The sequence below is a fragment of the Natrix helvetica genome, assembly GCF_964273705.1.
Source record: "Natrix helvetica genome assembly, chromosome: 2".
Taxonomy (NCBI): Eukaryota; Metazoa; Chordata; class Lepidosauria; order Squamata; family Natricidae; genus Natrix; species Natrix helvetica.
Window position 1 is genome coordinate 229,138,812 of NC_138552.1, and position 26,199 is coordinate 229,165,010.

The 26,199-nt window shown below is 42.0% G+C and overlaps 2 protein-coding genes across 4 annotated transcripts in view; one reads left to right on the forward strand and one right to left on the reverse strand.

Annotated features, from left to right (window-relative positions):
- Window positions 1-74: 74 nt before the first annotated feature.
- On the forward strand, window positions 75-11,418 carry POLR1C (RNA polymerase I and III subunit C). The gene is made up of 9 exons (XM_081944403.1): window positions 75-216; window positions 1,231-1,302; window positions 1,826-1,933; window positions 3,070-3,202; window positions 3,315-3,431; window positions 3,789-3,938; window positions 4,862-5,011; window positions 8,813-8,929; window positions 10,770-11,418. Exons 1-9 carry the CDS (start codon window positions 148-150, stop codon window positions 10,886-10,888), a joined length of 1,035 nt encoding a protein of 344 aa, XP_081800529.1. The 5' UTR covers window positions 75-147; the 3' UTR covers window positions 10,889-11,418.
- Window positions 11,419-13,055: 1,637 nt separating this feature from the next.
- The window catches only part of XPO5 (exportin 5), a gene marked incomplete at its 5' end in the record, with an annotated part of 41,604 nt that continues 28,460 nt past the window's right edge, over window positions 13,056-26,199 (reverse strand). For 2 of the 3 annotated variants that reach the window (XM_081941293.1, XM_081941295.1), the window contains 12 exons: window positions 13,056-14,484; window positions 15,027-15,191; window positions 15,385-15,525; window positions 15,663-15,770; window positions 17,341-17,423; window positions 17,943-18,005; window positions 18,711-18,805; window positions 19,565-19,611; window positions 20,562-20,659; window positions 21,836-21,972; window positions 22,244-22,340; window positions 24,975-25,075. In XM_081941293.1, coding sequence (XP_081797419.1) covers window positions 14,344-14,484; window positions 15,027-15,191; window positions 15,385-15,525; window positions 15,663-15,770; window positions 17,341-17,423; window positions 17,943-18,005; window positions 18,711-18,805; window positions 19,565-19,611; window positions 20,562-20,659; window positions 21,836-21,972; window positions 22,244-22,340; window positions 24,975-25,075 — 1,276 coding nt within the window. In that variant the 3' untranslated portion in view covers window positions 13,056-14,343. The remainder of the gene's footprint in view (window positions 14,485-15,026; window positions 15,192-15,384; window positions 15,526-15,662; window positions 15,771-17,340; window positions 17,424-17,942; window positions 18,006-18,710; window positions 18,806-19,564; window positions 19,612-20,561; window positions 20,660-21,835; window positions 21,973-22,243; window positions 22,341-24,974; window positions 25,076-26,199) is intronic. The other variant, XM_081941294.1, reaches the window with a different exon arrangement.

Consider the following 26,199-nt stretch of genomic DNA (forward strand, 5'->3'; position numbering starts at 1 on the left):
ACCGCCACCCACTTCCGTTCGGTGGGAAGAGCCGTTCAACCGGATTTCGAATGTCACGTGAGAGGGGACGCTTTCCTGCTCGATGGTAAAACTTTGCGCTTGCGCACTGGGCTTGGCTGGACCCTATGTAACGCGTTTGCGTGAAAGATGGCAGCTCCCGGGAGCGTGGAAGAGATGCGGACCCGCGTGGTTCTGGGCGAATTCGGTGTTCGCAATGTAAGCGAAAGAAAGCAGCGGGACGGGTGGAGGGATGGTGTTGTCTGGCCACGAAACGGGGTGTAAATTATTTCAGTGGATGTTTCCTGGAGAGAAGCCTGACATATAAAACAATATGAATCTAATGCAGCCAAATGAATGAAGCGCTGCTAACATTCGTGATGCAGAGGAAGGGATTTGCGGATTTTGTGTGGGATATTTGACAGTTTCTCCACGTAAAAACAAATTGCTGCTTGAAGATAAACAGATGCATGTATGCAAGACGGATTAACAGAGTTGGAAGGGACCTTAATAGGTCATTTAGTCCAACCCCCCCATCCCTGTTCAAGCAGGAGACCCTACACCATTTCTGACAAATGGCAGTCCAATCCCTTCTTGAAAGTCTCAAGTGATGCTGAACACCAGTTGTCCAAATAATTCTGTAAAGCGTTATTTTTAGTAGTCATCTTGGGTTTGAATTTGGAAACTCCTGTATGTTGAATTAAGTCGTTGCAGCTACTCCTTGAATTACAAGTTTGCTTAATGACCATTTGAAGTTACAAGAGCACTGTAAAAAGTAACCTGTGATTGTTTTTCATGTTTACGACCGTTGCAGCACCCCCTTGGTCACATGATCAAAATTTGGATGCTTGGCAACTGACTCATATTTATGACGGTTGCAGTGTCCCAGGTCATATGATCACCTTTCGTGACCTTCTGACAAGCCAAGTCAATGGAGAAGCAAGATTCACTTAACAACCGTGTTACTAACTTAATAACTGCAGTGATTACACTTAACAACTGTGACAAGAAATGTCATAAAATAGAACAAAATTCATTTAACAAACTTTTAACAACAAATTTTGGGCTCAAGTGTGGTCATACGTCAAGGACTACCTGTAGTTTATTGAACACATACCCATATAGAGAACACAGGTTGGCAACTGTTCAGGAGTTCAGCTCTATCTAGGGATTGAACTTGCCATAATTTGCATTTTCTATCAAAGAGTTACCAAGTGTTTCTTTCCTCTCCAGGTCCACACAACAGATTTTCCTGGGAATTATTCAGGATACGATGATGCTTGGGATAAGCAAAGATTTGAAAAGGTGAGAAGGAAGTGATTCTTTCTGTTAAGTAGTTTAAAGTCAAAAGTTGCCGATTTCCTTGGAACGGTGGTGTTTCTAACCGTACTTGATAACAACAAATCAGTGCAAAACACTATTTCTGAATCTTATTAGCTTGTTTGTAGTCTGTATTTGTAGTGTATTTTCAAACGTAGGTATTGCTTGTTTGGTGGAGAACCTAGTTCAATTTCTTGCTGTTTATGAAAGATTTGCACGAGCCGTTTTCTGTGCTCATCTGACTGGAAAAACTAGGGAGAATGTGAATTGAATAAATGAATATTTATAGAATATTGTAAAATACCAGAATTTTCAGCATTGATAATGACATACGCATTTAATTACACGGTAAGACTTATTCCTCAACCAGAGTTCGATTTAAAGAGGCTACTGTTTGAATAGATTTGGTTATAAGAATAATTGTTGTTTTTACTATTTGTCAGCAAAATCTTTTTTTAACCAAAAGGAGATGCCTATAGATGCCTGTTTTCAAACTTTGTTTTCACAGAATTTCAGAGTAGACATGATCCATATGGATGAAAGTACTTTGGAATTTGACATGGTGGGGATTGATGCGGCCATTGCTAATGCTTTCCGAAGGATCTTGCTTGCTGAGGTATTGATTTCTTTTCCACAAAGTAATGCCAGCATAGTCATATTGCAGTGGTGGGATATGACTGGTACACCCCAGTACGGGCGTACCGGTGCCTGCTGGGAGCACCAGGTACCGTTCCAGTAGGGTGCTCCGGAGGGCCCACCTGCCCACCCGCTCTCCTTATCTGTATTTGAGGCTTACACGCACGGAGCGTACGGTGCCTGCGCAACGCTTCTCCGAGCAGGTGGAGCCTCGTGGGCGGTAAGTACCACTGCATGCGTGCATGTGGTGGATGCCCAGCCCCGTTGCAGCATAGTGGTTGCAACGGGATCCGGAACCCACCACTGTCATATTAGTATTTTAATGCTTAGGCATACTCTGAAAAATATCACAAGATTTGCATTGAGAAGGATTGTCAAAGACTCTGTTGTGAAAGACAAATTGTAATACGAAGTCTTCAGATCAGTTTTTAAAATGAGGCAGTTTATTAGACAATAAGATTTGTAGAAGTTTAAAATACTTTTGTGTTGTAGGAAAAGAGCAAGTATTATAGATAAGGTCATTGAAATTTAGAAAGCTGTTGTCCAAAAGGGCAAACCTATAGTTATCTCTCATCTCCATCTCTCTCTCTCTCCCTCTCTCTCTCATATCCCACCTTTATTATTTATTTAAATAACTCAAAGTGGTGAGCATACTTAATACATCTCCCTCCTCCTATTTTCTACACAGTAACAACCATGTGAGGTCAGTTGGGCTGAGAGAGTGTGACTAGCCCAAAGTCATCCAGCTGGCTTTCATGCCTAAAGCAGGATTAGAACTCACAGTCTCCTGATTTCTACCTGGTCCCTTAACCATTAGGCCAAACTGGCAGTATTGTTATATGTGCATAGTAGGTATAAGCACATGAAGTGGGTACCTCTGGGATCTCATTGTTAAAATTGCCTGTTCCTCCCATTGGAGCTTGAAGAAACTTTTCAGAAATAAAGATGTAATCAGAGGGTAGTGAATAAGTAATACAAGAACATTGGGGAGTCTACAAAACCTTTTTTTTAAAAATCCCACCTTAAGACTTGATGTTTAGATCAGTATGTTAGGCCACCAGAATCCAGAAATTCGTAAGATACTGAGGACCAGTGCTTTGATTAATTGTTGCCTAGGTGCCAACCATGGCTGTGGAGAAAGTCTTTGTATACAACAACACCTCCATTGTACAGGATGAAATCCTTGCTCACCGTTTGGGACTGATTCCTATTTGTGCAGATCCTCGTCTCTTTGAGTACAAGAGTGAAGGTAAGACAATGTTGGAGGTGTTTGTCAGGAGCTGAAGCTGGCTACTACTAAGTAGAACTTAAAACAATGTGTGTGCATCTTGCTTTACTTTGTTTTTCCTTGCTTTTTTCAGAAGATGAATGTGATGAAATTAACACACTACAGTTTCGGTTGAAAATAAAATGCAGCAAGAATCTTCAGGCGGCTAGAGAATCATCTGATCCTAATGAGCTTTATATCAACCATAAAGGTAAAATTCTTGCTTTCAAGTCATCAGTGACTGCTATTCTATGTTTCTAATACAAATATTCTTTTGATATAATCTCATATTCAAGGCTTCTCAGTCTACCAAATCTTTCTCCTTCTTTAAATTGAAATAAAGAACTCAGGGCTTGTGTGAGTGAGTGAGTGTGTGTGTGTGTGTGTGTGTGGCTTTGCCTTCCCTTCTCTTCACTTTGAATGTAATTGTTAGCTATTTCCTTTTGATTGAGAAGATGCCCTGCTGGATTGGAGCAGCACATAAGGCCCTGCAAATAATTGAATAATGCCTGTGTAATTGTCTGTGTAGTTGTAAGCACAACTCTTTTTAAAAATAGTCTTCTTATAGTTTACAGCAAACACATGGAATGGGTACCACTAGGATCTCAGGCTGACAACATGAATGCAAATTTCCGACCTGTCCACGATGATATCCTCATTGCTCAGTTGCGTCCCGGCCAAGAGATTGATGTACTTATGCACTGTGTAAAGGGCATTGGTGAGACAGCTAAAGTTCTGATATAAATTTGGTAATTTCACTTTTTTTGGGGTGGTGGGGACTACTCATTGTGTGCATATGGGTGATATTTTCTCAATAGATGCTAGATCTCATTGATGGGCTCCCTTTTAGAGAGGGTAAGGTGTAGTTGATTCACCACTTGGATTATTCTAGCTTGTCTAATAAGTCGGTGTTCTTTTGTTTATGGGCCAGCATAACTGGTCCACAGCACTTTGTAATTCTTGTCTTTGCATTGTAAAGAGTGTGTTTGAGCTTTGGATTAGATAAAGTCAGTAATGTGAAATGTAGCATCCCTGTTGCTTATTTGTATTACCGCTTGTGTGCTTCAGTGAATCTGTTTTCAGTCGACAAATTCATTTTTGTGAAGCAGCAAATTGTAAAGGTTGGTAGTAGTAGTAGTAGTAGGTTGGAGACCAGGGCTGAGGTGAATAGGGTACTGATAAGCCAATTGGCAATGGATTAGTGGGGAAGACTGTTATGGACTATGTGGAATGCTGGCAATCTGCAGACCATAGTTTGAGAATCCCTGCCATGTGCGTTCTCTGCTTATGCTCAGAGGCTTCTTTGTTGTAACCAGCATTACTGACAAATGTTACGAAAGTTTCACGGCCTATTTAGAAGAGTGCAACTGGTTTTTATTATCTAGAGCAGGGCTGTCAAACTCCCAGCCCGTGGGGCGGGTGCGTCACGTGTTGGCCATCCCCACGCCTGGTTTAGCGAAGTCCCAATATGTCACGTGACATCTCTGTGATGACGTGAGTTTGACACCCCTGATCCAGAGGGTTGGACAGATGTGCAGAACAAATCCTGTTTGCTGCCAGCTTTCTCTCTCTTCCTCCATTTCATCCCATTCATGCCTGATTGCATTCATTTGCTTTTTAAAAGTCACTCTTTTTCTTTAGGCAAAGATCATGCCAAATTTTCTCCAGTTGCCACAGCCAGTTACCGTTTGTTGCCAGAAATCACTTTATTGCAGCCTGTTGAAGGGGAAGCAGCTGAGCGGCTGAAAAAATGTTTTTCTTCTGGAGTTATTGAGATTGAGGAAATCAGAGGTAATTTCTTTCTTTGTTCCTTAAATGGTACAAAATCACAAATTGTATTTTATTGACCAGTTTCTACCTCCCTCCGCCCCCCCCCCCCCCCCGTCCACACACTAAACCAGTGCTTCTCAATTATTTTCTGTCATGCCCCCCCTAGGAAGAAGAAAACATTTCGCGCCCCCCGCGCAACTGTAAATAGTATCATTTGTCTATAAAATTGTTATAAGTACACCTCTGCATAACACTGTATCCTTATTAACGTATAAGAGAATAAAAAAAGAAAGAAATGTGGATCAATTTACAACAAAGAATAGCTTTATTAACTGTAGCAGAAAAGATTTAAAGGAGCACAGGATTTAAAGAACACAATATTAAAAAAAACTTTAACCTGCAAAACAAAAATATATAAAATAATTTGAGCTGAGCCCCCCCTTACGGAGCCTCGAGCCCCCCCTGGGGGGCCCGCCCCACTATTTGAGAAGCACTGCACTAAACGATAGAACTTAATATCTTCTGTTTGATGAAGTGCATATTTGCCTTCCTGATGGTCTAATTTTTGATCTTCCAATCAGCTCTTTGGGGGCTGTATTACAAAAAAATGGCAACATAGCCACAACAAAAATGGATCTTTGGTTGGACGCATCCCTCTACTTTTTTTGTCTATTTGCTATGCAAAGACTAAAGCTATTTTCCTCGACTATTGAAAGTCAAGTGAACGTTTGATGTTGGGTTCTGATAAGTGAAGACTGATTCCCACCCTTAAGAGAAGCTCAATTAAGTTCATTGAGGGGTATCTGGAAAAGTCTACATAGAGTCAGACTGCTGGGGGGGCGGTGGAGTTGTCCAGGTTAAACCACAAATATAGATGGGCAAGATGTTATTTGGAATCTGTTTTGTAGTTGGGTTGAAGCAGAGACAATGTCAGTTGGTCTTACCTGAACTGCATGTCTCAAAGATGGCATGGGAGTAGTCACACATGGGTATTAACACAGCCCTTTTGCCCTGGAGGCTGAGGTTAATCATGAGGCCACACCTCCGTACCTCCTCTGACCTCCCAGATTAACCGATGGTCGTAGCAAAGAACCTGAAAGAGGAAGGGACAGATAAACACACACACATCCTTCCTGCTTGGTCCCTGACTGACCACTGAACTAACTCAGGCCCCTGGCGCAGGGCGCCCTAACGGGGGGGAAGTAACTACTCCCATGCCATCTTCGAGACATGCAGTTCAGGTAAGACCAACTGACAGTCTCCGAAGACGGGCGTGGGAGGAGTCACACATGGGACATACCAAAGCTAAATGTCCATGGGAGGGATCACTGGGCCTGAGCCCCACGAGAGTCTAAGACTCCCTGAAGAACCCTCCTCCTGAAGGCCGCCTCCGCGGAGGCGTCTAGCCGGTAATGCCTGATGAAAGGCGAGGGGGAGGACCAGGCGGCAGCCGTGCAGATCTCCTCGATAGGAGCCTGGGTGGCCCAGGCCGCTGAGGTGGCAGCACTTCTGGTGGACTGTGTGGTGATACCCTCAGGAACCTGGAGTCCTTGTGCTTCGTAGGCCTTGGAAATGGCCGATCTGATCCACTTGCTGATGGAGGCTGGGGAGACCTTGGCTCCCTGGGTGGACGTCTGAAAGGAGACAAAGAGGGCCTCAGAGCACCTGAAGGGGGCCGTGCGCAAGGCTCTTCTGACGTCCAGGCAATGCCAAGATCTCTCTCTATCCCTGGAAGGCTGCGGACAGAAGTGACCCGGGTGTCTAGGAATGAGCAGAGGTCCCTTCTGCTGGAGAGGGTGGAAACCCTCTGAAACCCTCCTGGCCGACGTGATGGCAACTAGGAAGACTACTTTGAGGGTCAGGAATTGGAGGGAGACCTCCCTCAAGGGCTCAAAGGGCGCCTCGGTCAGAACCTGGAGGACCGTGGGTAGGTCCCAGGTCGGGAATCGATGGACCACAAGGGGCTTCAGATTCGCCGCCCCCTTGAGGAAGTGCTTTAGGACAGGGTGCTGGGATAAAGGCGGGGCGTCCACCACCACCCCCGGACCGTGGAAAGGGCAGAGACCTGCCTCCTCAGAGTGCTAGGGGCCAGACCTTTTTCCAGACCTTCCTGCAGAAGTCCAGCACCTGGGGCACAGAAGCCGCGGCTGGGACGATGTCACTAGTTCGCGAAGGTGACCTAGGAGGCATTGTAGATGTGAGTTGTAGACTGTCTCCTGGACGCCTCGATGGTCTTAATGACCTTCGCGGAGAATTGGGCCCCTCTTAATTGTTCCCGCTGAATCGCCAGACGGTCAGATGGAGCCACTCCGGGTCCAGATGCTCCAGAGACCCCTGGAGCAGGGTCAACTCCCCCTGCGGGATCCTCCAGTGGGGGACTGAGGACAGATCCACCAGGTCTGCTAGCCAGGGGCGGCGTGGCCAGAAGGGGCCACTAGGACCATCTCTGCTCTCTCTGCCACTAACTTCCTCAGGACCCTGGGAATGAGGGGAAGGGGGGGAAAGGCGTAGAGGAGACCGGGCGGCCAGATGCAGCGCAGCGCGTCCGTGTCCATGGCGTCTCTGGCTGGGAACCTCGATATGAAGTTTGGCAGCTGGGCGTTCGCTGGGGTTGCGAAGAGGTCCACTGTTGGACGGCCGAACCTCCTGCAGATCGGTTGGAAGACAGTGGGATGGAATTGCCACTCTCCGTTGTCGACTGTCTCCCTGCTGAGCCAATCCGCCTGTTGGTTCTCTATCCCGGAGATGTGCTCGGCTCTGATCGATCGGAGAAGGGCTGATGGTGGCCCTGAAATTTCTCCTAGAGGCCCTGGTTACCCGTACCTCCTTAGAGGAGTTCTCCTTCCTAGCGGCTCTGGGGTGGCCTTGCCTAGCGGAGGACCTCCCTCTGGTGGCTGGGGCCCCTTTGGAGGTCCCCTCTCCCGGATCCGAGTCCCCTGGGGATCTGGGCCTGGTCCCCCTGCTCCTCGCTGCCTCTGCCATGGTACTCACAATGACGTTGTTCACCACCCCCTCCTTCTGCCGGCCTCTGCTGCTGTGCACATGCTTCTTCCAAGCTCTGTGCTCTTCTTAGCAATCCCTGCCACCGATCCACGGCCCGATTGCCGGCTCCCCACCGTGTTTCGGCCCTCCCCGGATCACCGGCGGAGTTCAGGCCTTTGAAGCCTCTTCCGGCTTCAGTGGAATCTTCTGAGCGCTCTCGGCGTCCGTAGGCGGATCGCCGGTCACACGCTCTCCCACGTGCTCTTTTCAAGATGGCGGGGGTGCTAAGATGGCGGCTGCCGACCTGCGGCCCAATTCTCCGCCGCTCGGGAGCGTTGGGAGCCGATCTTTCGGTTCCTGGCTCCAACGATGTCCAGCGAAGGTCTCCTGGAAGGCGCGCAGCCGCCTCGGCGGTCCTCGCGGCGCGGGGCTTCCTCCCTTCTTACACGGGCGCCCAGCTGCCTGGGGCTTGTGCTAGCAAGCGGAGAGGCTTTGGAGCTAGCTGCGACGAGCACGGATGAGGAGGGGTGAAGAAGCAGTCCGAAGGTAAGTAACCTAAAACCTCTGGAAAAAACCTTGAAGTCTTCGAAGAGAGGGAGAGTCAGGAAAAACAATCCTTCTGGGCCGAAGGCTGAGGTTAATCTGGGAGGTCAGAGGAGGTACGGAGGTGTGGCCTCAAGATTTACCTCAGCCTCCAGGGCAAAAGGGCTGTGTTAATACCCATGTGTGACTCCTCCCACGCCCCTCTTCGGAGACTAAACATAATCCAATAGTATGTAGAAAAGGTTCATTGAAGGTATGTTAATATTTTTATGTATTGGTTTTTTTTTTCCTCCCCAGGAAAGAAAGTAGCAAGAGTAGCTAATGCTCGATTGGACACATTCAGTAGAGAAATTTTTCGTCATGATGACTTAAAAAACCTTGTACGTCTGGCTCGGGTACGAGATCACTACATCTGTGAGTAATTTCCTTTTTAAAAAAATGATATTTATGCATTGTAAAATTGGTACACGATTTTCCTTGAATCAGGAGCAATATTTCTTTTTTTGGAGGTAATAATTAGCAGGTGGTTTTTGACATGAGGATGGAGTGAATGTTTCACCATATTGTTTTTTTTTTTTTTTTTTTTTTTTTTTGAGAGGTAAAGGTTTGGAGTCCTAGGCCTCTGAAAATCAAAGGGGTTTCATTCCTAGTATTAGTAGAAGAATGTGGGTTGGACAGCATCACCACCAGATGGATTCATAACTGGCTGACCAACCGCACTCAATGGAACTGCATCTACATGGCATACAGTCTCTGTTTTAAACCCAGTACTCTTCAACATCTTCATCAATGATTTGGATGAGGGAATAAATGGGGAACTCATCAAATTTGCAGATGACACCAAGCTGGCAGGAATAGCCAACACTCCAGAAGATAGGCTAAAGATATAGAAGGATCTTGACAAACTTGAACATTATGCACTATCTAATAAAATGAAATTCAATGGTGAAAAGAATAAGATTCTACATTTAGGCAACAAAAGTGAAATGTACAAGTACAGTATAGGTGGTATCTTGCTCAATAGTAGTAACTGTGAAAGGGATCTTGGAGTCCTAGTGGACAACCATTTAAATATGAGCCAGCAGTGTGCAGCAGCTGCCAAAAAATCCAACACAGTTCTAGGCTGCATAAACGGATAGAATCAAGATCACATGAAATGTTAATATCATTTTATAATGCCTTGGTAAGGCCACACTTGAAATACTGCATTCAGTTTTGGTCGCCACGATGTAAAAAAGATGTGAGGACTCTAGAAAGAGTGCAGAGAAGAGCAACAAAGATGATTAGGGGACTGGAGACTAAAACATATGAAGAACGGTTGCAGGAACTGGGTATATCTAGTTTAATAGAAAGAAGGACTAGGGGAGACACGATAGCAGTGTTCCAATATCTCAGGGGTTGCCACAAAGAAGAGGGACTCAAACTATTCTCAAAGGCACCTGAGGGTAGAACAAGAAGCAATGGGTGGAAACTAACCAAGGAGAGAAGCAACTTAGAACTGAGGAGAAATTTCCTGACAGTTAGAACAATTAATCAGTGGAACAGCTTGCCTCCAGAAGTTGTGAAAGCCCCAGCACTGGAAGTCTTTAAGAAGATGTTGGATAGCCATTTGTCTGAAACGGTATAGTTTCCTGCCTAGGCAGTGGGTTGGACTAGAAGACCTCCAAGGTCCCTTCCAACTCTGCTATTGTATTATTGTATTATTTTTTTAAACTCTTCACTTATCAAATTTGATGGGTATGATTTAGGACTGTTTTGGAAGCTGAAATAATAGAAATGAGAGTTGCAGGTGCGGCTCAGCCTTATTAATTTTTAGATTTAAAGAAAATTGTGCCACCGAAAGCCAGCCTTTAGATAGGACTGCATTGGAGAATGTCTGCACTTATGGATTGTCTAATATTGTTGCGTAGTAGCTAACCACTAGCTTGGAAATGTCAAATGACAAAGCACCTTGTGTAATTTCCTTACTTTTTATTCTACTGTATTCTACTGTATTTTATTTTATAGTTTGTTTTTGCATCAAATAATCTCAGTAGAATCAAAATAGAACTAAATTATCTCAGTAGTCATGTTAACATCATTATGTAACTCTATCTTTAGATCATTTTGATCCAATCCTTCATTCAGTGCTAAAAATCTGAAACCATTTATATTAGTGAAGTCTTAATGCCTTATCTGCTACTTAACAGTTTAATACCGTATCTTGTTTATGCTTTATGATAGTTCAAACTGAGACCCTTTTTTCTCCCTCCAGTCTCTGTAGAATCCACAGGCATCTTGCCTCCAGATGTGCTGGTGAGTGAGGCAATCAAAGTACTAATGGGAAAATGCCAACGCTTCTTAGAAGAGCTAAAATCTATCCAGAAGAAATAAATTTGGGAACACAAGAGACTCTTGTGGGGAAATACCGTTATCAAAATCCCTACGTCTGATTTGAAGAACAAGAAGACTGCATCAGTCTGTAAGGCAATGACCCTTCTGAGATGTCAAAGAACAATCATTGCTGAACCATTGCTGTTGTTATTTACACAACATGGACACAACTGAAATTCAGGATAACAAAGTGCCCTGTGTACTATTTGTGGTCCGGCAATGGTAGATGCCATTCTTTGATAAGGCTTTGCAATTGGAAACTCCTAGAGCGAACTGTACAATTTCCTGTGTTAGTCTTAGTTTCCATTACAACAGTGGGGTAGAAATCTTACCTGTGTAGTCGATCACCTATAACATAGTACCTTTTTGCTGATCTGGTATTATATACTACGACAGTTTTATGATTTAGCACCACTACTCGATGTCCATAGTTTCTAGTCAGCAAATCCCCAAGTCAATTGATCTGTGCTTGAGCTGTAGTTTTCTGCTTCAATGTCCATGAAAATACTTGATTCTTTCAAGAATTTAAATCCTGTTAATTGTCATTATTTCGTACATTTATGTATAATATCGGTATTATATGCTGGTCTAAAATATTTACTCCTAACATTCTCTCACTACATTTATTTTAAAAGATTACGTTTTAGTTACTGGGACACATGCCTCTCTTCAAAGTAGGGAAAGACCACCTTGAATATTCCTCCCACTCCAAGTGTGGGATTCCAATTGTTTTCAAAGTTAAGGAAGTACATTTTAGCTACTTTCTGGCAAAACATGAATATACTTCCAGTTTAATCCATTATTCACTGATAGAGAATTTCTAATTGAAACGAGAGAAAGCTCCTATTGATAAAATAGTTGAAGTAGAAAAATTAAGCTGCAAGAAATCATCTCTTAACTGGAATATTGTTGTGTATAAGTCTTTGAAGTACGTGAGCTAAGTATATAACCTTTGGCAGCATATAACATGAAGAGTAGAAGGCACAGGGCAGGAATTGCTCTAGCTCAGCGATGGCGAACCTTTTTTGGTTCGCGTGCCATAAGTGGGGGGAGTGCAGGGGGGGTCGTGTGCAGGTGTGCCACACCCATAATGCAATGTGCGACCCCCCCAGTGCGCATGCATGCACTACAAGCACGACCACCCCATTTTTGCATGCTTTTTTGTCCTCCCCAGGCTCCAGAGGCTTTATAGGAGCATGGGGAGGGCGAAAACAGCCTCCCCGCCCCCCCCCCGAAAGCCCTCTGGAGGCTTCAGGGACCTTCAGGAGTCACTTCCGGTTTGCTTGGAGGGTTGTTTTGAATGCTCTGAAGGCTTGAGGGAGCTTCAAGAGGCTTCCCTGAAGCCTCCGGAGCAGTCAAAACGACCCTCCAAGCAAACCGGAAGTCCATTTTTGAACTTCCGGTTTGCCCGTAGGGCTGGTTTTTTGCGCTCTGGAGGCTTCAGGGAAGCTCATGAAGCCTCCGGAGGGCCTCGGGGGCAGGGCAGGGGAGGCTCTTTTCACCCTCCCCAGGCTCCTATAAAGCCTCTGGAGCCTGGGGAGGGCGAAAAATGGCTTTAAAAAAGGGTGAACTCAGCTGGCCAGCGCGCACATGCAGGGCAGCTGACAGGACAGCGCCTTGCGTGCCCTGACAAATGGCTCCGCGTGCCACCTGTGGCATGCGTGTCATAGGTTCGCCATCACTGCTCTAGCTCCTTGTGCTACTTTGTCATCAAAAATGTTATTTTTAATTTATTGAACAATCCCATAAGCCTCAAAAAGCTGGAGTTGCCCAACTTTGATAAGAATGTCTAATTTTTACCCCCAAATAATGTATTCTTTATTGAGTATATTCAATAAAGCAAGGCAAAGCATTCATACAAAAGCTTGAAGCATTAAATCATCTGCAGGCTTTGCATCCTATGCTTATTTACTGTATGTGTAAAGTTTACTAAAGGTTTCTGTGAAAATACTTGTGCATGCACAATCAGGTACATCTTTTGAAGAAGTTGACCAGGCATTCCAAAGGATGCTGCTGATTTAATGAGTTGAACAGGAGAGCTTCCGTCAGGGCAGCATGTTTTGTATTAAGTATGCAATTCTCATAATTGCAGTGTTTGACCCAGAGAACAGCCGTGGTGGTGATGTTCAAAAAAGGTGTGAAAAGAGTTAAGGCAAAGGAACAGCAATGTTTGTATAAAATGAAGAGACTTTTAATGACATTTGGAGACATTTTCAGATACAACATCTCTACAAAAAAAAAAACCCTCGGTTGTTTTAAATGCATCTATTATGGGCACAGTAAATTAAAATGTAATTAAAACACAATAAATACAGTTAGGCTAGATTCCAAAGCTATTTAACAGGGGAATTTGGTTTAAATAAATGTTACACTGAGATCAGGATTATAAACAAGAGTGGAGTCTGGCTCCTAGTGAGGATCCAAATATCAATATTAAGACCTGTTTTCTTTCATGTAACCAGATGTGTATACTACTAGCCGCTTAACCGAAAATCTCCATTCTGTTATACCTGTAGTCAAGCTATTACAGTAGCCACTAAGGAAAGTCCTATTTGATACTAATTCTTCAGACTGAAAATTAAATTCTGGCAAATGTATGCCCACATTCTATCACTCTCTCGGATAAACAAACACTTAAGACCTGGCCTGGAGACATTCTATATCATCAGACACTGAACAAAATTATCCAGAACTGTACTGCATTCTACATTCAGGGGGAGCGTTTCAGCATAAGTTCTTTTAGACTGGTATAAAATGGTTCTGAATTCATTGTGTTTAGAAAATTCTTACTTTTGACAGCTGAGAACTGATTGCAGCTAGAATACCTATTTCAACAATGTTTCTAGGGCAAAGAAGAGGGTGTTTAATCGGAGGCTTCCTGAGGCTTGGTTGAATAAAAAAAATGTTTTCACTCCGTTTCTCAATGGTTTGGTGGAACGTATGACCAAGTGTTATTTCTCAAAAGTAATAAAACTTTTGAGTTAGTGTAAGTTAAGTGATTCATCAACGCCCAATATGCACATCTGCATTTCTTCATCCAAGCTGTCTTTTTCCAACAGGGAAGCAGGGGTCTCCTATTAGTGTCATGTTGAGGCAGCAACAATATAGGTGTCCTGAAGGAGAAGTAGCAGAGAGAATGAGAGGCTGCAGAACCTTCTCCCTTCCACGGTCAAGTACTGTATGCATGTATGAAGGGCTGTTCGTAAAGAACTGGACAAATGACAGTTGGACTGGAATGCTTGAGCAACCGCCATCCAAAAGTAAAAAGATAAAAGTTATTCAGTAAAGCTGCAAGTGGAGCTAGAAAATTTTCCCCAACTCCCCTCTCCCCACCCCAAAAGGAGAATGAGGCCAGGGAGAATTGTATCAGGGCTCAGGAAAGGAGTAAACAAAGGAAATATGGCTACTGTGAAACAACAGAGTGTAAAGGAGGAAAAAGTGGAATTGTCTTTAGCTTATGGCTCAAAGAGGGCAATGAGAATTTCCTCTTCATTTTTGTCAAAAACGTCTGCTCCTAGGGGTGCTTTCACCTTCTTGAAAAGAGATGGAAGGTTTCTGATGTGGACTTCTTTCCTGAATTGTTCTCCTAGGGGCTTCTGCAAGGAAACAAAGATGAACAGGCAAACAATGCATAGAAATATTCCACCAAGAATAGCCTCTGCTAAAATTGTAGAATTTCTTGCCCCCTCCCTCCGTGGTGTTATGACCTCCTCATAAATTTTTTTGTTTTGGGGGGGTGCATCTTGTTCCTGTGTCCCAGATTGTTCAGCATATGCTGAATTTAGCTCAGATCAACTTCAAGTCACTCAAAGCCAGAAACAAAATATCAAATGCTATATATTCTATTGCTGTTAAACAGTGAGTAGGTAATTAGCCAGGGATGGCCTGGCTAAGATAGGTTCTGGAGAATATTTTGAATCATATAGAATAGTAAAGGCTACGTGGTTAGATCTCCACAAGTACCCAATGTTTCTACCATCACAATTTAGGATTTGTGTAACATAAGTCACAACTAACGGGCTGAACAGGTAAGCTCTGACATTGGTTAAAGTCAACAGAGGGGAAGGAAAAAAAAAAACCCCTGCTTATTCTTCTGAGAAATGAGATGATTTCTCTGTTGCTTGACATCATGCCTTACCCCTATGCAGCCTGCAATTAGGCGCTTGAAATGGTCCTTCCGCCGTTTGTCTGCTGCCTTCTGAAGCGTTACGTTGAGTACTTTGGAATCAAACTGCTCCAGGGAATCTTTCTGGATTTCTGGGACTTGTTCCATCACTGTTTTCAACTCAGCATAGCGTGGACGCTTAAAATAACAAACAGAAGACTCAGGATGCACCTTTGCCTGAAGAGAAATGGCTATTTCCAAAGAGGGAATTAACCACTAATGGTATGTTCAGAACTTTGCATCCCACCAAAATGAGCCTTGGATTTGGAGTGGCATTAAACAGCAAAGATGGCAGCAGACCTGGGAATGGATTATCTCCCCCATTCCTTACCAAAGCTTCATAGATCTGGAAAGCCAAATGGACAAGTGCTGCCATACACCCATCATGTTGTCCATGAACTTGTAACCCTTTCAGCACACTTGTGAAAAACCAGATCACTGCTTCAGGGATCATCATATTCTTTGAGAGGACCTATGGGAGAGAGATTGAAGTGAAGCAAGATGGGGAGAAGGGGCTGAAATTCTGATATTTACCCCTATCTTATTTCATGCAATACCCCTTTATGACATTCACCACTTTGTATCCTTCTAAATTCAGTATTGAGGTACCTGCTTGAGCAATGGCCAACAGAGGTGGGTGGTAGTTTTTTGACAGGACAAGGTATCCTTCCAGGAAAGGGATGTGAAGGCTGTAATTAGCAGAGCAGTACAGACATTCTTAGGAAAAAATAAAAAGAAAGATCAGTTACAGCCTTACAGGTTTTCTCTGTCTTATTGTTATGGGGCAGAATTAAGAACTTGAGATGTTTCATGATACATAAGAACTCTCAATGTTTCATGAAGCACAGAAATAATACTTTGTCGGTTTAATCAAGTAGAAAAAGATGAATCATCCTATTTCCCCACAGAACTAGAATTGGCCACAATATTTCCATATTCTTGTAAGAAGACATTATTCATAATAAATGTTTTTCACAAAAGCAGTACCCTTTAAGAGCGTATTTGATTGTTTCAAAAGCAGATCTGTACTGAATAGTCTGTGTGTAATTTCTAAATTTACGGACGTTTTTTTCTACAGGGATCCCAATCTCTCTAGGGCAGCTGAAATATAACTGGTAATGTAATGAGGTTACAGAAGAAAGAATCTTTTTTCTGTTCTTCAAAAACAGAAGAAAGGCCTTGCTGAATCAGGAAAAGAGTGTACAGATAGTCCTTAAGTTATATTCATTAATTCAGGAACTTCAAAGTTATGATGGCACTGAGAAAAAGGATTTATGACCGATTCTCAAAAGTTCTAGCCATTGCATTACCTGCAGTCATGTGATAAAAATGCGGGCCTGTCTGCATTCAGGATTGCCACCTCATCACACCAGTTTATTTTTGTGATTTTCTCTGTCTAGGAAGAGGCAGGATTCCCAGTAAGCAGGCCAGTGGTTGAGAGCTATGGGTAGGGTGGCTAATTCTGTAGGTGGGCACTAGGGAGCATGGGGCTTGAGAGACTGGCAGGTGCTGGGAACAGTGGCGTGGGCCAAGACTGCTGAAGGCCACGGCCAAGGAGTGCTGCTAGCAAGTCCCATGATCCCTAGCTCCCACAGCAACCCCTTGGCCTGTAGCCCTCATCCACTAGTCTGCTTGCCAGGGACTCCTGACTCTTCTTACAATGGACTCGTTTAATGGCATCCATGTTCCTGGGGTTATGGCAACTGGGACTGCTGTGATTTCCACTGCTAAGAGAGATAATCATAGAATATGAGAGTTTATGACTGCATTTATATCATCTATCATCTATCAATCTATCTATCTATCCATCCATCTATCATCTATCTATCTATCTATCTATCTATCTATCTATCTATCTATCTATCATCTATCTATCTATCTATCATCTATATCTATCTATCATCTATCTATCTATCTATCTATCTATCTATCTATCTATCTATCTATCTATCTATCTATCATCATCTATCTATCTATCTATCTATCTATCTATCTATCTATCTATCTATCTATCTATCTATCTATCTATCTTCTACCTATTATCCATCCATCCACCTACCATCCATCCATCTATCATCTATTTTGAACAAAGATGTTCAGAATTGCTCACTTCCTAAATTTATTCTAAAAAAGAAAGGGGGGGGGGGCTAAAATAAAAGAACAAATTCCCTCAAAGAATGTGAAGCAGGAAGAAGTTATTATGAGATATTATATTTTCAAGAGTTAAACTGAATCCTTCAATTCTCACAAATAATATGAAGACAATATTGAACCAGAGTTTCCTTACCTCTTGTTTCATTAAGCATTTGCCCAATTCAGTGAGCTCAGAGTTGGTTGATGGAGTCACCTCTGTGGACATCATCTCCTCATCTATCAGGGAAAATAATGTGAACGAGATTCATTACTAACCATATCTCGATCAGAATATCTGTTCCTTGAACAAGGCACAGATGTATTAAAAATGCTGGCCGGACACACAGAGAAATGTATTTCTTCACAATTCCATTTATCTTGAAGTCACGGTACCAGAAATTGTCAAAAGGAGGCAGATGACCTATAGAACAGCAAGTCCAAATATGAATCTTTGGGGATAATCAATCTGAGAAAAAACCTGCAGTGAAGAAATACTATTCTTGGAGCCATGGATAATTAAGATTCTTACATCCATTTTTGGGCTGGGATATTGTGTCACTGATTCCTGAAGTATGGCTTTGATTCTTTGCTAACAATTAAACTACTGAAGTGGTTAGCAATTCCAAAGGTACAGTATTTATAGAACAAGAAGAATAATCTTATTTTTTAAAGTATGTTAGCCACACATTTTTATACATGTAGGACCAATTCAATTCAAATCTCAAGGGCAGCAGAATGACCAATACTTTTACCTACCGTCTCCATCTGCAGTAACTGTATTATTCTGCTCAGCACCTTTTTTTGACACACAGCAAACAGCTATGAATACATCAAAAGAAGATAAATATCAGAGTCAATGTGACACAATGCCTTCCTTTGAAGAATTCCTTTCATTATCATTTAATTTTTACTTTGCAAAACTTTGAAATGTATCTTACACTGGAAAATCTCAGTTCATTAAAAAAAAGGAATGCAATCCTTTTTATATTAAGTGAATAACATAAAGTGTGATCACTAAACCTCTTCTGATATCACCATGGTTAAGAGCAAGGGATTTTATGTGTTCAAGTGATTTGGACATAATAGTCAAATGATAAAAGCCAAGGAGGAAGGAATAAGGCCAGACTCTACATGAATGTGTATTTTGAGAAATTCCTTATTAAACCTTCACATACTGCAGGACATACTTTCAAACAATTTTGATCTAGTGTTTAGCAGCTGAGAATATGCTGTAGAAAATGGCTGTTCTTTTCTTGTTATTTATTTGTCATTATCAATCTTTTCATCCTGGAGATCAAGATCCAAGAACAATGATCGAAAATAATTAGGCCTATCTTATTAACCTACCGCTGATAAAGGAACATTTTGATGAGATGAGCAAGAACATTTTTGAAAATAAAAGAAAAATAGCGAATACTTAGGTAATCTGGTAGCTGTCAAGTATTGTAATATCTAAATGCCTGTAAAAACTACGAATAGCACCCACTTAAGGAGATGTGTCCATACATTACTCATTTCACCCACCAATTAGATCCATAACTTCTCGGGTGAGCAGTCTAACAAGCTGCTCTTCCAACATCTCTTGAGATTCTGGATTGTCATCTACTGTATCTTCATCACTGTTCAATAATAAAGGAAACAGATTTTAGGATGGCAACAGAAACCTGAAGGGCACAACAGAAATTTGAGAGGCGCAACAGATGCTGACTATTATCATATTACCAAGACTAAAATATTAATTAAAGATGGTTCATCTGATCCATATGGTGATACCCAGCCTGTTCTAAATGAGATTGCAATAGGATCAGGATCATAGCTTTGCGATATAATATCGGCAACATCTGTGCCATAAAATATTTTGTTATTTTTTAAAAAATTCAACTTGTCAAAATTTAACTGACAGGTAGTTTGCTGTCTAGGAGTAGCCACCCAGTGAAACAATCCTTTCCATTTTTAAAAAATGCTGATCTGTTTTTAAATCAATTCAGAAGGCAGATTCAAACCTTTAAAAGCTCTAAATAATTTGGGAATGAGGTAATCAAACATCTTCCAAATGAGTTGTTCAGGTAAGACAATGTGTTGATAATCTTCTGGGGTTCCACAATCAGAGATTAGACAGAACATAATTAGGGAAAAGCTTCTGCATTATGCCACCTTAGTTTTGAGTACTTCGTGCAAGAACATCTTGTCCAGTGCCAAAAGTACATAGATTTTTAATTTGTTTATCTACTTTATTCTTGATATTATTCTTGCCTTAGGAAACCTTACTGTTGTCCCTTTCAGAAAAGGCTACTTCAGGCACAAAATGTAAAAAAGACTACAAAAAGAATAAAATGTAAGTTTCAAATACAGTCCTCTTGTTTAAGCCTTAGACTTACCATACCAAACTCCGCTGATTGATAACTTGCCATTTCTGAGACAGCCTCTGGCAAAAAAAAGCAACATGACATAAAGGATTTCAATGATAACCTGTATGCTCGGAGTTTTGTATGATCTACATCAAATCACTTCAAACTCAAGTGACAGATCAAATTGAATTCAGTGACCTGTTCATGCTATGCCAGTCACCAAAGTTACCTAATTCATTCTCTTTCAGCTGTGCTCTATTCTTTACAAGAGTTAGAATAAGCACTGAAATCTTTGTAAAACATCTCACTCAGCTGCATTTTTTTCAGAGTTTTAAGTATTTTGGAGGTTAGTTTTATATACCTATGAATTTCACTGGGTATCTCAGTGGCCGACACTTCTCAATTTACTCTGTTTTATAGGGCATAAAGATGATATCACATTCCACGTAAAACTTATCTAGAAGTTTAAAGCCCGAGAGAGAAAACCACATGCTATTACTGATATCTCCAGTACAGAGTCTATTCTTAGTACTTGTTATGAAACTACAGTTCAATACTGTTTTCAATACAATACGTTTCTGGGTTGTCAAAAACTCTCAAGTATACTATAAGGAGGTAACAACAGCTAAAATATTATAAATCAATAAGGAATGCATCCCAAATTAAGTTTGGGAGCATCTTAAATCCTTACCAAGCTCTGTTTCTATAAGCGAAAGCTTTGAGCAATAGTAACTAGTATCTATTAACATGAGATAAAGATGTGGGGAGTATGGATTCTGTGATTGGGTTTGGTTTCTTAATGATATGCAAAAATATCTCTAGGAATTTTGCCACAACATCACATCTAGCAAAATCCTTTGCTTAAGCAAAGGATGCTTTCAAGCATAATAGTGCTTGACAAGTACAAGGAAACTGAGAACAGATGAGATCTTGGTTTTTTTTCTAATTAATTAGTTAGCATTTTCAAACTTTCACCACAAAAACTCACTCTCTTTCAGTATTCTCAGACACAGTATTTTGTTCTTACCATATGAAGGTAGGTGAACAGTGGTCCAAGTATAGGGCAGATCAAAGATTCATAGTGTTCAGGTGGGCAGGAGACAACGAAAGGTTTCACAAAAACACCTTGCATGAAACTAGTTAAAGAAGTGGAGCAGCACAAATACACATCTATATTCCCCCCACGGAAAACCATTAGATTCATCCAGTCATGGCAATTTCTGCTCGTGAACTGATAATTTTGCTCCCAGATACCTCAGAACAGGCAGATGCACTCATCTCTGAATTTTTCATAGATCTGATTTTTTTCCAACACCCCTACCCCAAAAGACATTATATTCTCAAGGAAAGAATGAGAGAAATCTCATTTAGAAATCTAAATCAGGATTTTACAATGCACTGATATGGCCATAGTCTACTAGAGGCATCATGTAACAAAAATTCAGTACATTATTTTAAGTGTAGGAATAAGACCACACTTGCCTTAGTAGACTACAAGTTCTACAAGTCTGATTTAAATGGGATCTCTCTTTCCTTTTGGACAGTGAAAAACATTGGATCAATGGATGCAGATGTTCAGTAGGATCTACCCGCTGAACATCTGCATCTGTTGAAATCATAGAATTGAACTGCATCGTGTTAGAATCACAGAAATGTCTGCCTTCATTCTGAGTTATTCAAATGGTTTAAAAACCTTGGGAGGCATATACCTTTATGTTCTATTCTGATACAAGTAGTCCTCGACTTGTAACAGTTCATTTAGTGACTGTTCAAAGTTACAACAGCACTGAAAAAAGTGACATGACTATTTTCCACACAACTGTTGTGACATTCCCATGGTCACGTGATCAAAATTCGAACGCCTGGCAACTGACTCATATTTGTGATAGTTGCAGTGTCCTGGGGGTCATGTGATCACCTTTTACGACCTTCTAACAAGCAAAGTCAATTGGGAAGCTAGATTTACTTTACAACCGTGTGGCTAACTTAACAACTGCAGTGATTCACTTAATAAAACCATGGCAAGAAAGATCATAAAATGGGGCAAAATTCACTTAACAACCATCCCACTTAGCAAAAGAAATTTTGGGCTCATTTGCAGTCGTAAATTGAGGACTGCCTGTACTATCTAGGTTGCTTTTAGGGTTTTTTTTTAACTAATTAGATCTACAATCTATAATGGATCTGGTCAGTTGCAGAAGAAAGGGTCCTAATTAAGAACAAGACTCAAGCTGGGACATTGTATGGAAATCAGAACAAATTTGGAAGGGGAACTAGAAACAAAAACCAGACAAAGGATACGAAGCATAGGACGGAGTCTGTAGTCAGGAATATTGTCCAGATTGATGAAGGCTGAGTTGAGGAGCTCAGCTGCTAGACCCTCAACAACATAGAAATCTTGCTGCATGGATGAGCCAGCACTACCCAAAATGTGGAAACTGCAATTCAAAAAGCACAGTCTAGGAGAGCCAAAAGGTACTCTGCTTCAAAAAACTTCCTTGTACTTTTATCTGTGCAAAATAAAATTGGCATTTTGGATCAGGCCAATTTCCATCTAGCCCATCTACATTCCTTTCTCTTTATACCATTACAAAAACATACAAATCCAGCTGGGTCAAACAAAGATCTTCCTTGTCCCATACTGGAAAAGTAGTAGAAAACCCACAGGTGAAGTAACATAGCATTATGGAAAATCTATGAATTTCTTACCAGTTGTCATAGAGTGTACAGAAGAACCCCTGCATCCTTTCTAAGACTGTTTTGTAAACAGGAGAATCATAAAGTTCCAGCAAAGGCTGGGGGAGACCTAACAAAAGAGGAAATACTATCAGTGGAGAGATTCATCTCCTCAGGCAGTGACCTGAGCAGTTCTGGCTACCAAAAGCACAAATTTACTTGTGGATGTTTGGAGTAGGTCAATTTGGAGCACGAATGCTTTTAACTTAAAAGTTGAGAGAAACAGCAGTAAAAATGAGATGATTTCAGAGAGCAGTTATAAGCAAAACAATATTTTCTCTGATTTCTTTTACAAAATAATTAATCATAATCATGCCCGTGCAGACTTCTACCTGCTTGGAAACTAATGTAATTCATGATGGACTGAAATCCAAATAAATTTAGAGCAGAAGTATCCTCCAAACATAAAATCTGTGTAATGTAAATAAATCTTTCCAGTCCGCATTATAAACTTTATATAATAAAAATTATTTGCAAAACAGAAGTAGCTTCAGATCCTAAACCCATGTACAATTAACTTCTTTAACAGAATGTGATGGGTATACCATAAATATTTTGAAAGAACATTTTTGTGTGTTGAGTTTTTTGAAGATTGATCAAGTCAAATTATTTAGCAATTTCCACCTTATTCATTAAAACAGATGGGGAGCTGGGATTGAATAAACACAATTAAAAAAATACTTTGACTAGGCATAAGCAAGTTGTAAACCATGTCCTTCATGAGGGGGTGGGGATAGGTGTTTTTTATGCAAACAGTGTTAATCCCCTGGAAATTAATGCTCAATCTCAAACCCCCACCCCCCATCTTTCTTCTCTTTGAAGAGAACGGGGGCTGCTACTTTTGACTTGGCTGGTTGGATAAAGCCCAGCTCCAAATTGGCATTGATGTATTTCCTTAATTCCGCCATTTCTTTAGGGGTCATGGAGTACATCTTAGGCTTCGGTAGTTTTGCCCCAGGCATGAACTCTATTGCACAGTCGGTGGGTCGGTGAGCGGGGAGATAATTGCAATCTTCCTCACTAAAAACTCTTCCAGGTCCCAGTACTCTTTTGATATTTGCTGGATGCCTGGAAGTTTAATGTCTACTGCAGGAGCTGCAGGCTCTGTATTGTCTGCTTTGAGAGGCTTGATGGTCCCCAGATGACCTTCCGGCTTCCCAGGGGGGTAGCGACCAGTGCCTAGGGTCAACTTTCGATAGCCGTCACATGCTGGTAGTGTTCATTCTTTGCTACAGGCAGTTTATGTGACTTTGGTGCAAATGGACTCCAGCAGTTTTCTCTGTAAAATTATTTTGCCAATAGGCAAGGATAAATAGAAACACTCCTGAGAAAACCAGACAGAGCTGTAAATATATGAGGGGAGCTTGGCTTTGGTTTGAAAGGAAAGAACAGCCCTCCAAAGATCTTGGCGTGGAGATCATTAAAGGCAGACATGACTATCAGCTGTTCTAGTCTGTCAGTGTCCTAACTGCAAGAAGAGACCCTACAGAAAATGAGTAGACGTTGTTGTCCATGCAAAGATGAATCAAGGACTCATCATTTTGCTAGACCAGTTTCTCCAGTATAAATTTGCTAAATCTCTTCCTGTATAAATCCACATGTATTATACAAAACGGCAAGCAAGAATAGCAGTTTAGAGAAGTCAAGTTCAGGCTGAATTTGGAAGGAAAAGTCAGGGTTTAAACTTGAATTCTAAAAAACTTGAAAGTCCGTAAAGGCCATGTAAAGTACGGCAAAACCTTGATTTAACAGGGCCTTGTTTAGTGGACATGAGATACAATGGACATTTCTATATCAACGTTCTTTGCTGAAATAAGGGATTTACTGTCTACAATGTAGTCTGAATGAGGTATTTTTGCTAAATTGTATTTAGTTCTTTTGCATAAATTTGTCATTTGCATATTAATATCATCATGCAAGAGATCTATATCATCCCAAATGATGTATTTTGCACTGGTTATAAGCTGACATCACAAATGATGCACTTTCAGTTTCTATGGATGTCCCCTTTCCTCAAAAGGCCCATTAAACAGAGGCCTCACTGCATGTGGTAACTATGCTTGGATGACTTGGAGAAGGTGTAGATGGATTAGTTAAATTGTGTTGCACTTGAAAGCAAGGAAAGCAGTGTTGGGGAAGACAGGGGCACATTTTTGTCATATTTGCCTTGCCAGACCATCTGAGATTTGTTTCATTTAAAACGTAAGAAAATCAGAGGCTCTGGGTTTTCGTTTGAGTGGACAATAATTTACTCCAATTTGGGCCACCTTAATACTCGACTTACAACCATTCATTAAGTGACTGTTCAAAGTTACACCACCACCAAAACATCTAACGTATGACTGTTTTTCACACTTACGACTGACTGCTCAACATCCCCATGGTCAGGTGATCAAAATTTGCCTGCTTGGCACCTGACTCATATATGTGACAATTGCAGTGTCCAGGGTTCATGGGATCACCTTTTACGACCTTTTGACAAGCCGAGTGAATGGGGAAGTCAGATTCACTTAAATGTAACACTTAACTGTGCTAATTTAATCACTGCAATGATTCACTTAACAACTATCTCAAGGTCATAAAATGGGACAAAACTCGCTTAACTGTCTCTCTTAGCAATAGCAATTATGATCGTTAAGTCAAGGAATACCTGCACTAAGTGACATTTCCACTCTGGGCTTCCCTGTAAGCAGCAGCTACTTACCAAGGATGGCATTCTTCTCCACTTCCAGCATGTCAAAGGCCTTCGCAAAGGTATCTCCCAATTTAGCCACCATCTCTGGCATATACAAATTGTTGTGGGTCCTGGAAGAAAATGTGATATTTTACCATCATAAGTTGAATCTAAGAGTTACCCTGACAGTGGAAGTCCGGCTTCAGTTTGTAAACAGCTCCTGTATCTGGTGAGGAGGAAGGTGAGACCAAGCACTTGTGCATGGGATCCCCCTTCCTTGCCAATAAAAAACACCCCTGCCTTGGGCACATGGAGAAATCTCCAGTTGGTGTGGAGGATTCATGTTACTCCAGACAACATTTTGCTCCAATTTGCCTGGCCTTGGCCCTCTGAAGCGCTGGCTGCAAGGACCCACGCAGGTCACACTGCCTCCCTAAGGATGGGTCACGGTGCCTAGAATAGCAGGCGGCTCTGACAGAATGCAGCAGCTTATGAATACGCTCACAGGCTACAAGCAACGTTATGGCAGAAAGATGCCCCCCTTGAAAGGCAGGACAACTCTGCGTTAACCACACCATGCTGCCAGGGAAGAACCTCCATTCAGCCTAGGGTGACGTCTTTCTTGCCATCCAGGCTAAAGAGGGACCCTCAGCAGCTGGATGGACCCTCTGAGTGGGGAGGAAGGGTCTCTGTCTCACCTACCTCTCTCCTTTTGAGACCTCAGACCTCCACTCAGGGCTTCGGTAACTGCACACAGCACAGATTCTGCAGCCAAGGGGCCCAACAGCCTTCGCCAAAACTGCCTCTGTGCCTGCTGCTAGAGGCGATCAAGGGTAACTCAGACTGTTCCCCCTAGAGCAGCAGTCCCCCAAAGTACGAGGGTGCAGGGCAAGGAAGGTCTGGGTCGTTGGGTGGCAGGGGCAGGCCTCTCAATTGCTCTCCAGAGTCTCAGCTGTCATTTTTAGAAGTCTCTAAAAGAAGTCTCTATACTTGTGAAGAAACGGGACCAAAGTGAAACCAATTGCAGCGATGTCTGCCTGAGCTTGCAGAGGGCCTGGAACAATAGTTCTGAGGTGTGAACTGCCCATTCATTTCAAAGGGTGCTAACAGAGGCTGCAAGAAAGGAGAAGCATCACATTATGAAGAGAGAGTGACTATTTCTTTTGGTTAAGCCTTTAAGCACCAGAGTAGGGGCTGAAGATCATATCGCATTAGATAAAACGGCTTTTAAGCCAAAACTTCCTTTAAAAAAAGA